The sequence below is a fragment of the Myotis myotis genome, unplaced genomic scaffold (genome assembly GCF_014108235.1).
Source record: "Myotis myotis isolate mMyoMyo1 unplaced genomic scaffold, mMyoMyo1.p scaffold_m19_p_3, whole genome shotgun sequence".
Taxonomy (NCBI): domain Eukaryota; kingdom Metazoa; phylum Chordata; class Mammalia; order Chiroptera; family Vespertilionidae; genus Myotis; species Myotis myotis.
In genome coordinates, this window is record NW_023416335.1 from 116,211,185 (window position 1) to 116,222,679 (window position 11,495).

Genomic DNA, 11,495 nt, shown 5'->3' on the forward strand with positions numbered 1-11,495 from the left:
TCAAGAGCCAAAGGGTGGGGAACAAGCCAAATAATCATGTTTTGGTTCAAATGAATTGATTGCAGCGGGCTGCCTACGCCTCCTAATATAGTGCAAGAAAATTGGCAATGTAGTGCACGAGCAAAATTCTCTGTTTTCCTATTTCTGACCGCTCTCTACCTTTCTACTTCCTCTTTTAAAGAGGGCTCAACCAGGGGAGGGTACCAGAATTTTAAAACCTCCTCCAAAGAAAAGGCCATGTCTTTGCTCACAGTGCACATTTCTTCCAAACCACAGGGAAGTCCACCGGATACAATGAAATGTAGGTCACAGGAAAAGAGAGGGGTCTCTCACACACACACACACACCTGTGGGTGCGCGCTTCCTGAGACATCAGGTGATAGATCCCCTGGGAATGCTGCTCTGCAGAAAGAAGGGCATTGGCAAGCTGGCCCACAGGACGGTTAACCCTTCATCTCCGAAGCAAAGCCTTTAGGTTGTGTGAACAATGCTTGCTCCTTAGTGATTCACAGCATCGATACCAAGCCTGATCACTCTGCTTCTATTCTGGGCTCCTGGGCAAACATAACAAGAGTGCCAAGGCCCAAGAGGGTAATTTCCAGGATTTCTGACCAATGGCTCATGGTAACCTTGCGCTGGCAGCACACGACTGTTCACAGCAACGATGCCCGCATTAGGGGTGGTAGTCCTTGTTCCAAGCCTGGACAAGAGCACACTCTCTTGTTTGCCACCCAGTGGAACTCCAGGTGAACACTTCCTTTTTACACCCTAACCGTAGTGGGCCACGTCTCCACAGGTTTCACTGCCAAAAATTAGGTGCCCTTAAAGAGACTTCTAATGATTTGTGAGACCCAAGAGGTGTCTCAAGCTCAGCCTCCGCCATTATCACACGTCCATTTCTCCCTCCCCTGCTCCCAGCGAGCCCAGGTGGAAATCCTGGCCCGGCAGGTGGGGCCCTGGCAGGGACACAGGGCCCATCTCCTGCTGCTCCCAGGCCTCTGATGCTCCATGTTCAGGTGCGAGAAGATCTCTGGATCCCACCAAGAGGTTCCTCCACACCCTGCAGCAAGTGGCTGTGCCCGTGTTACTAAGTGAAAGAAGCCAGTCTGAAAAGACTCCATACTATAGGATTCCAACTACACGACATTCTGGAAAAGGCAAACTATAGGGACCATAAAAAAGATCAGTGGTTGACAGAGTTTAGTGTGGAGGGAGGGAGGGCCAGGTGGGGTACAGGGCATTTTTAGGCAGTGAAAATACTCTGTATGATATTGTAATGGTGGAGACATGACGTTATAAATCTGCCAAAACCCATAGCATGTGTAATATTGAGTTGGTAACTATAAATTTTAATTAATAATAGTGTATCAATTTTTTTAAATCCACAAATTTATTCTGGAAAAAGTCAAAAGTGAGCTATGTTCTTCCTAGAGGCTCCAGAGAGAATCCGTTTCCTTGCCCTTTCCAACCTCCGGAGGCACCTGCATCCTTTGGTTCCCAGTCCCCTTCCTCTGTCTGCAAAGCCAGCAGAGCAGCATCTTCAAATCTCCTTTTCTTTCTCCCTCTGCTTCTGTCCTCACATCTCCTATTGACTCGAATTACTTTGCCTCCCTTCTAGAAGGACCTCTGTAGCCCTATACTAGTATTTAGGGCTGATCTGGATAATCTAGGATAACCTCCCCATCTGGAAATTCTTAGCGTAAACACTTCTGCAAAGTTCCTTTTGCCATGTAAGTAACAGTCACAAGTTCCAGAGATTAGGACGTGGACATCTTTGGGGCCATTATTTAGCCAACCTCAAGGACTGAGAGGCAGTGGGAAGAGATGGAGGAAAGGCCAGTGCAGGGGTTTGAGGGAGAGGAAGAGGAGGCTGTGACCATCAAGGTGACTGGGACTATCCCTGGGACCATCATAGGGCACAGAGACAAGACTAGCCAGCAGCTCAGATCCAAAGAAAAAGAAAAACTGTAGCTCTGTGCAACAATGAGAATAAAATATTTCTGGAAGTAATTTGTCAACTTAGTCTGCCAAAAGAAAAAATCCCAAACAAATGCATTAAAAGTGTATATTAACAGAAGTTCCCAGTGGCTATCTCTGGAAGTGAGAATACAGGTAGCTTTACTTTTTAATTTTAGTTGCAGGCTCCAGAATTTCTGTCATGAATATGTATTACTTCATAGTCAGAAAAAGATATTTAAAATTTAATACAATTTTAAAAACTCAAAAGCATATTAGAAATGAGGCAGTGTTGGCACTGACAAAGGAGCTCTCCTTTCTCACAGACTCTCAGACTAAGCATTTTCAGTGATGTTTCCTTTCTGTATGTCTTTGATTTTCTCATGAAATATCTTCCTCCTCTATTCAAAGTTTAGAGGGACTTGTAAAGGGAGAAGGGTCATATGTGTTATGATTTTTTTTTTTGTAGGCACCTCAATGTCCTTAAATAGCAGTCAGGTTTGTTTTAATAGAGGATTAAACATGAAAATATACTTTGAGCCGAAACCGGTTTGGCTCAGTGGATAGAGCATCGGCCTGTGGACTGAAAGGTCCCAGGTTTGATTCTGGTCAAGGGCATGTACCTGGGTTGCGGGCGTATCCCCAGTAGGAGATGTGCAGGAGGCAGCTGATCGATGTTTCTCTCTCATCGATGTTTCTAACTCTCTATCTCTATCCCTTCCTCTCTGTAAAAAATCAATAAAATATATTTCTAAAAAAAAAAAGAAAGAAAATATACTTTGATGGAGAAATTTTTCATCCTACGGGACATGCCCAATTGAAATATACACATATGAACATCACATGACATGTACAAGGATGTTTATGATTTTATTCCCAATAGTCAAAACCAGAGAACAACCCCAGGGCGATGAATAGAGGATGGATTTTAAAACTGTGGCATGTTCTACAATAGAATAGTACACAGCAATTAAAAAGGTGAAACCTTACAGAAATCATGGTGAGTGAAAGAAGCCAGCACAATAGTATATGTGGTGTATGATTCCATTTATGTAAAGTTTAAACTCAGGTAAACCTAATCTATGGTATTCGAATGTGGAATAGTGGTTCCCTTCTCCCCACGTGCATAATAACTAGGAGCGGCAAGAAAAAGGCCAGTAAGGTTCTATTTCTCTCAGTGGTTAGATTGATCTGGTATCACTTCATCATACTGTACACTCCTGAAATAGGCACCTTCTGCAATAAAATTTACTGTAAGATAAAGAATTATTAAAACTTTAAACTTAGAGTCATGATTTATTCTCAGGCATGACACTGACCCTTGGCTGGGCAGAAGAATGTATGGTCAATCTGATCCAGGTCAGAACACCAACTAAAACACAGAGGAAAACTGACTAGTAATCATCACCACAAGCAGGAAAGAAGCAGGCGAGTAGCATTTCGACACCATGGACACCAAGCAGTACTGGCTCGGGTTCGGACTTGCTCCGGCCAGTAACCTGGGACCCCATGACGTACACATTCAATTACTAAGAAGGGCTAGGAGATGCAGGTACAGGGTGAAGTTGGCGAAGACACTGTGTAGGTTAAGGTGGGCAAGAGCTTTTATTCTCACAAACAGTAACTGTTAGCATAGGCTGTGAAAATGCCAGATCATGCTCGAATGGTTTAGGTCAGTGATGGCGAACCTTTTGAGCTCGGCATGTCAGCATTTTGAAAAACCCTAACTTAACTCTGGTGCCGTGTCACATATAGAAATTTTTTGATATTTGCAACCATAGTAAAACAAAGGCTTATATTTTTGATATTTATTTTATATATTTAAATGCCATTTAACAAAGAAAAATCAACCAAAAAAATGAGTTCGCGTGTCACCTCTGACATGCGTGTCATAGGTTCGCCATCACTGGTTTAGGTTTACAATTTCTTGCCAAAGTTGTAAAAAAAAAGTGACAGAAAAGATAAGTGATGAAAAGACAGTAAATGTCACATACTGAGGGCATCTGCTACAGTGTCCTGCAATGGTGGTAAATAAACTGAGAAGCAGCTTTGCAGACAGCTACTTCTTGACTGCATTACCGAAGGCCGTGAAAACCTGTCTTCCCACCACATTCGAAGCTGTAGAGGACACCCAGTCTCTCTCCACCCTGTGTCCCACCTCACCTTTCCCTCTAGGGAAATGCCCGTTCGGTGACGTTCAGATGGAAATGCATTGCGGGACTCTGCACAATCCGGGCCTGGCCACCGACTCGTCCCATCCCATTAGCCACATGGCTGGTTCAGGGCTGGGCCACCACAGGCTGGCTGGTTCTTTGGGAATTCCTCTCACCAGCTAGGGAGATGTCTCAACATGCAAGTCAGGGGCTGCCTGGGCCGACCTGACGGCTGCATGGGAGATGCTTGTCTGGGAGAAGACAGTTGGAGGCTGGCAAGGACAAGAAATAAGTCAGGGACAGGGAGTCTCAGCACACAGTCCACAGCTTCTCCTTCTCTTTAGATCACTGTATGGGTCCTTCCCAGTCATGCCAGACAACATCCATGTTTTCTTAAGCTAGTTTGAATGGGATTTCTGCCCCTTGGCAACCAAAGTCCGAACAAATACACAATGAACATAGTAAAGTTGGCACTCTGTTAGTTACAAGTAATCATTCAAGGAGAAGGGGAACAGCAGGACTGTGAGTGCACAGCTACTAGTAACTGCCCTGTTTCTTCCTTAAACTCTTTCCAGGTTTCACTGCAGAAACACACATACCGCTGCCACCCACCTCATTACCGCTCCACATCCCCAACCCTCAGTTCTTTGTTCCTTTCTTATTTCCAAAGACATTAAACAGGGAATAAATTTCACTACTGGAAGCTCTGTAGGTCCGGGCCTGTGTCAGTGTTATCAACTAGAAGAGTGTCTGGCTGGTGCCTTCCCCAAACTGCCTGCCGATGTGAGGCTCCGAAAGTGTTGGCCGGTAGTCGGGACTGCAGCAGGCTGCAACTGCTGGGTGTAAACAACTATTGTTCATCACTATTTCCTACAAGTGCTTTGATTCATCACATAGCACTGAAGAGGAAGATGCACATCCCTTTATTACAGCATTTGCTGCCTGGTGTCATTGTGGTTTTATGTGTCTGTCACCACCAGACCATACATATGTCTATGAGTAGACAGACCCCATCTTACTGAATTGGTACGCTCAGCATTAGCATGGTTCCCCACACGTACAGGTGTCTGATGACTCCCCATCAGGTACAAGCGATTCTTAAAACTCCATAGAACCTTGCTCTCCAAGTGTGGTCCATGCACCAGCATCATTATGATCACTGGGCGAGAGGGTTGCAAACACAGAATCTGGGCCCTACCCCCAAACTACTGATTTGTAGTTGAGAACTGCATGCAGGGAGAGGAAACCTGAAGAGACCTTGCAGAGGCTAGAGTTGATTGATGGGTGAGGAGAAGGGAGAAGGGGATGTTAAGGTGGATGAGCCTGCAAGGCTGGGGTAAGAAATGACAGTGAGCACCAGGGAGAGGCAGGGCAGCCAGAGGAAAACAGGAGGAGTTCTAGGGTCCTGTGTCCTGCAGACCATCTCTACTGTACAGGAGCCCTCAGTGAGTGCAAAGAAAGGAGGTTGGAAAAACCTTCGCTGCTGACAGGGGGAGACCAGAACATCATGCCTTTTCCTTCTCCCATCTTTAAACTGGGAACTCGTCTTTAAATTCAAGATCTATTAGGTGCCTGGTTTTTTGTACCCAGAGGAGAAATAGGCTCATAAGAGCAGCCCACTATCAGGTTCTTAATTTTAGAACCTATTGATGTGTTAAAATGGAAAAATAAATTAACACTGTTACTCGAAATGAATTGGTTTGGGGCCAGCATCCGCAGGAAGCTTCTGCAGGAACGCAGTAAATGATTTCCACCCGAAAACACAGCTCAAGGAGCACTTAATAAGTGCAATTTGATACTAACGATGAGTTCCATGGCCGCACCCTATATCCAGTTCAGCCAGTGTTCCGGGGAACAGTAATTAATGAACCAGGTCCAGGGCACACTTACGAAGGAGACCCCTTTGGAATGGGGTTGCAATGTGGTCGAGGGCAATTCTAGAATAGGCGACCGCGCATTTTGCTGCTTTAAGCTCTGCACCCCTATCCTGGGCACCCCAAACGCTGCTGTGAATCCTGAGTAGCACCCTAAGCAATTCTTTTGACTAGGGAAAGGCGGGGAGAAGTGGCCTCTGGAGACTGGGACTCTCCAGGGAGACCTCAGGAATGAAATAGGTCACGCGGCTCCCAGGCTGCGCTCCCTCGCCCCCGCCCGCCCGGTGCGTGCAAGCCTGGGACGCCAGCGGGAGTGGGATGCGGGCGGCGGGCGGGGAGGGTGAGGGTGCATTTCTCCACCTCCAGCTCCTCTCCCTCCCTGAGGCGGTGCGGGGCTCTCACCGCATGGGGTACGAGCCTCCTGCCCGTGGGGTCGCGCGCCGGCATCCCGGGCTCCAGGGTGCGGGAGCGCGCAGTGCGGGCGCGGGGCCGGGCGCACGCGCGTGCGGGGCGCATTTGAGCCGGGCGGGCGGGCGGGTGGGAGGCCGGGCGCGCGAGCCCAGCTGCCGGCTCACCTGGCGCCCGCTGCTCACCTGGCGCCGAGCGCGCCCCCGGCCTCCCGCCCCTCCCACGGCCGCCGCCCCTCGCCGCCGCCGGCCACCTGCGACCCGATCCGCCGCGCGCCGCGGACGCACCGGAGGAGCCCCCTCGGCCTGCGCGCGCCAAGGTGACCCCCCAGACGACCCTCGTCCCCGCGGGCCGCGGGCCCAGCGCCCTCTCTGTCCCCGTCGCGTCCGCCGCCCGTCCCTGCCGCTAGGGGAGTGGCTGCGGAGTCTGAGCATCAGTCGTCCGGTCTGTCTGTCTGTCTGCCTGTCTCCACACCTCCGGTGCGCTCACCGGCCTTTTGTGCACGTGGGGGAAGCCCGGACCCCTCTTTGTTCTGGCTGGGGGTGTGGATGAGTGTGTGCACGCGCGCCGGGGATATATTTTAGAGGGTGGGAGCTCCATGGAATCGGACGATTTATATATTCCATCGGGATGACCCAGGCTCTGGACTGTGGCTGCGGCCGGCGTGCGGTGCTCCAGCGGCCAGATGGCAAGTAGCTGCGCGTTCTGGGCTGCGGGAGAGGATGGAGTGTGTCCCCCGCACTTCAGCACACAGACCGGGGGGCCTGCCTCACTGGCAGCCGTGTTTTGAGGTCCTTTCCTGTGCTTTCCCCAAAGCCACGCGGCATTTTTCATAGTGAGTTTTAAATCACGGAGACTTTGGCTTTTGTTTTATTTCATAACAGTTTGTCATTCACGAAGCTTGTGGCATTTGCTAGCAGTCTTTGAAGAGGGGCTGGCTGTCTTTTTGTGTAGTTCTGCATGATCTCGGACTGTCCCCCTGCTGTGCCTGTCCATTAAAAGACTGTCTTTTTGTTGAAGAGGACGGGGGTTAAAATGACCGGAGACCCGAAGGCCAATCTCAGCGGCTTGCTCCGGGGCTACTTAGATGCGGGTGCTCCTGTGGAGAACGTCTCCGCCGCCGTCTCCTCCCAGGTTCCCGGTGTGGAGCCAGAGCCGGAGCTCGTGGTGAACCCCTGGGACATTGTCTTGTGTACCTCAGGAACTCTCATCTCCTGTGAAAATGCCATCGTGGTCCTTATCATCTTCCACAACCCCAGCCTCCGAGCGCCCATGTTCCTGCTGATCGGCAGCCTGGCTCTGGCAGACTTGCTGGCCGGCGTTGGACTCATCATCAATTTTGTGTTTGCCTACCTGCTTCAGTCGGAAGCCACCAGGCTGGTCACCATTGGCCTCATTGTCGCCTCTTTCTCTGCCTCTGTCTGCAGCTTGCTGGCCATCACCGTGGACCGCTATCTCTCCCTGTATTATGCTCTGACATACCATTCGGAGAGGACAGTCACATTTACCTATGTCATGCTTATCATGCTCTGGGGGACCTCCATCTGCCTGGGACTGCTGCCCATCCTGGGCTGGAACTGCCTCAGGGACGAGTCCACCTGCAGTGTGGTCAGACCTCTCACCAAGAACAACACGGCCATCCTCTCCATCTCCTTCCTCTTCATGTTCGCGCTCATGCTTCAGCTCTACATCCAGATCTGTAAGATCGTCATGAGGCACGCCCACCAGATAGCCCTGCAGCACCACTTCCTGGCCACCTCGCACTATGTGACCACCCGGAAAGGGGTCTCCACCCTGGCCATCATCCTGGGGACCTTTGCTGCTTGCTGGATGCCTTTTACCCTCTATTCCTTGATAGCTGATTACACCTATCCTTCCATCTACACCTACGCCACCCTCCTGCCCGCCACCTACAATTCCATCATCAACCCTGTCATATACGCGTTCAGAAACCAAGAGATCCAGAAAGCCCTCTGCCTCATCTGCTGCGGCTGCATCCCATCCAGCCTCTCCCAGAGAACGCGGTCCCCCAGCGACGTGTAGCAGCCTTCCAATGACAGGATGCTGCTCACCCAATGCTGCATCTACCAAGCACTTCCACTGCCTGGCGAACGGTCCAGATGCTTTCCTTAGATTCTTTATGCTGGATTCTCTTTGGAGCCACAGAAACATTTAGCATTCGTGAAACTTTCATTCACATCAGTTAAGTGATTGGAGTGAAAATAATGTTACCTGTGTTTTCACACTTTTAAAAAAATTGTTGAGGTCTTTGTTCAACATTTTGTTGTTGCTTAGGAGTGGGGGGGTTGTTTTATATTTTATTTGGAGGCAGGGCTTTTGCTTTATATTTTGTTTGGAAGGTTGATGGTGGGTCAAAAAGGAAGGGATTTGACAAGGCCATGATGTTCTCGAAAGTAAACTGGTCCCAGAATTTTTATCTGGACTTTAAAATAAAATGGAGTTATTGAGGAAAATGAAGTTATTCTTTCCAGACTTTTTTTTTTATATGTCAAGGTAGATTTTCAATACTACATGTATCTAACAGAATACAGTCTCTTTCATGCCAGTGAAAATGTTTTACATGCTTTTGCTTGGAAGAAACCTGATTTTGTAAACATGAACTCAATAATAAGTTACCAACACTGAAACTGTGAACCCATTCTTATTCATCCTTTCTTTACTTTCAGCAGTTACTGTTGACAAGAATTACTCTGGTATTTCTATGAATGTTGTAACTCTTTCTGCATGGTTGCCTGTATTAGCTAGACCACTAGTTTCAAATGTTGTCATGTAAATCCAGAATCAAATGCGTCATTTTTCAACATAGGTTTTTAATATGTCCTTTAAAAGTGAATTATGAAATTTGTTTTTATTTACATAGGAAGTTGGATTCACCCTTGTAGTTTCTCAAGCTACAGTCTCATTGTTTTTAGGAAACAAAAAGAAAAAATTAATATCTCTTGAAAGTAGATTAAATATATTTCAGTATATTCTGAAATATAAATCAATGTAAAGCTATCACATAATATGAAAAACATCACTTTTTCCTATCTTCATCTAAGAATGAATTAATAATTATTCTTGATTGAGACAAATAGAATTAAATATTGTAGACCACATATTTCTGGTTTATATTATCAATGGTGTAAAATGCATTTGAAACAGGTGGTCTCCTTTTTTAATTATTATTTTGTTTGTGTGTACATAGCACCCATATCTGATGGTGACATATCATATAAGTTCACCAGTGGCTGTTCATAAAAAGTTAAGTTTCAACTTCTTTTCCTTCTTTTCACCAAAAAACCAACTTAAATGCAATAAAAACTGTATTGCCTGTTTTCAGAGAGCAAGGATTTCACCAGGAAATTACACAGAAGAACTGATTTTAAACATATTATAAAACCATTGTGTCTGAGCATCATTTCTGTTAGCACAGACAGATGTTTTGGGACACCTTCCCTCCACGGGCAGTGGACTTACAGCTGTGTCTACACCACCAGATGGCGATAAGACCAGTATAAGAGCCCCCGGTGAATCATTAGCCTCATTGGTTTGTCCCCATGTTCTGCCCATGGTCTCAGGACCCTCTGGCTAACTGCATACTGATGCCATCTCTCCAGAGCCCCTTCTCATGTAGCACAAATAGGAATAAATCCTCTACTCAGACCTGTGTCTCCTCCCTTAGGCTACTTGTGGAAGCAGGAGGAAGGTTGAAATATTTCAGAAATGGAGAAGGATTTTTCAATGCATATTACCTTACAATCTAATCAAGCTGATGCCTTTAAAATGTTTTCTTCAATATGTGATTGAGTTGGTAGACTGAACATGATGAGTCTGTTTTTAATCACTTCGAGTCAGTAGCACCTCCATGCCAGAAATAATTAAGGTAAGTTGGTTTGGCCATGGGCTGGGAAATATCCAGAAGGAGGGTTGAAAGCAATAAGTGATGTTTTTGTGGTAACGGCGGGTCTCTCTCGCCTTGGCTGGTTAGCTCAGGTGTTCAGAGCATTGTCCTGATACCCCAAGGTTGCGGGTTCGATCCCTGGTCAGGGCACATGCAAGAAGCAGTAATCAATGAATGCATAAATAAGTGGAGCAACAAATCTATGTTGCGCTTCTCTCTCTCTCTCTCTCTCTCTCTCTCTCTCTCTCTCTCTCTCCCCCCCTTTCTATCTCTAAAATCATTTTTCTTAAAGGTGGGTTTCTCATAGTTAGAATTTTCATGATAATAACATGTGCTTTGTTTTACCACATTTTGTGTCAGTCTCCATGCTGGGTGATTTACCTGCTGTTCCTGTATTCGCAAGACACACTATTAGAGGCAGGACCACTGAGGCTCAACGAGGCTAAGAAATGTGCCTGAGGCCCCAGCTTCCAGGGTAGAGCCAGGATGTGATGCAGGTTTTCCAGCATCTATACCTGCCTCGTTTTGAACACTGCTGCCTTGCTCCCTCACTGTGAGGACAGAGGGAAATGATATATAACATGTTACTGTTACTACCTTTTAGTTCTACAATTAACACATACAGCTTCTTGTTTAAAATTCTGTGTGATGGGGTCCTACGTGGAAGAGGTCTGTTCTTAGCACCCTCTTCTCAGCATTTCCCCCACTGTAGACAAGAGGGCAATATTTTATGTGAAGCGGTGAAGGCACTCTTGCTATACAGTGATTTTCCCTTCATCTATTATTGTAAACTTTATATCATACATGTGCATCAGTATGTAATGGTCGGATACACACTAGTTACGTGGTTGTTTTTTACCCTTATTTTTTTAAATTCTTACAGGGGATATGTTTTTATTGCTTTTTTTAGAGAGGAAAGGAGAGAGGAGGAGGGAGAGAGAGAAACATTAATGTGAGAACACCAATTGACTGCCTCCCGTACGTTCCCCACCAGGGAATCAAACCCAAAACCTTTTTGGTGTACAGGGCAATGCTCTAACCAACTGAGCTACCTGGCCATAGAACCTCTGTTTTTAAAACATCTTACTTCAGCAAAGATTTTTCAATTCAACTATAACATGTTTTTACTGTTTACATTGAATTGTGAAGGTTTTTGGAAGTCTATATGGTTTCCTATAAAATTTCTTAGTTTCCGTGGGG

The 11,495-nt window shown here is 46.8% G+C and overlaps 1 protein-coding gene across 1 annotated transcript; it reads left to right on the forward strand.

Moving 5' to 3' along the window:
• The first annotated feature begins 6,515 nt into the window (after positions 1-6,515).
• Positions 6,516-10,476, forward strand: GPR12 (G protein-coupled receptor 12). The gene has a single exon (XM_036301984.1). It carries the CDS (start codon positions 7,427-7,429, stop codon positions 8,432-8,434), a length of 1,008 nt encoding a protein of 335 aa, XP_036157877.1. The 5' UTR covers positions 6,516-7,426; the 3' UTR covers positions 8,435-10,476.
• Positions 10,477-11,495: the final 1,019 nt, after the last annotated feature.

Bases quoted from the DNA above. Each gene is read 5' to 3' on its own strand.
- GPR12 (XM_036301984.1), top strand. From the start codon at position 7,427: ATGACCGGAGACCCGAAGGCCAATCTCAGCGGCTTGCTCCGGGGCTAC.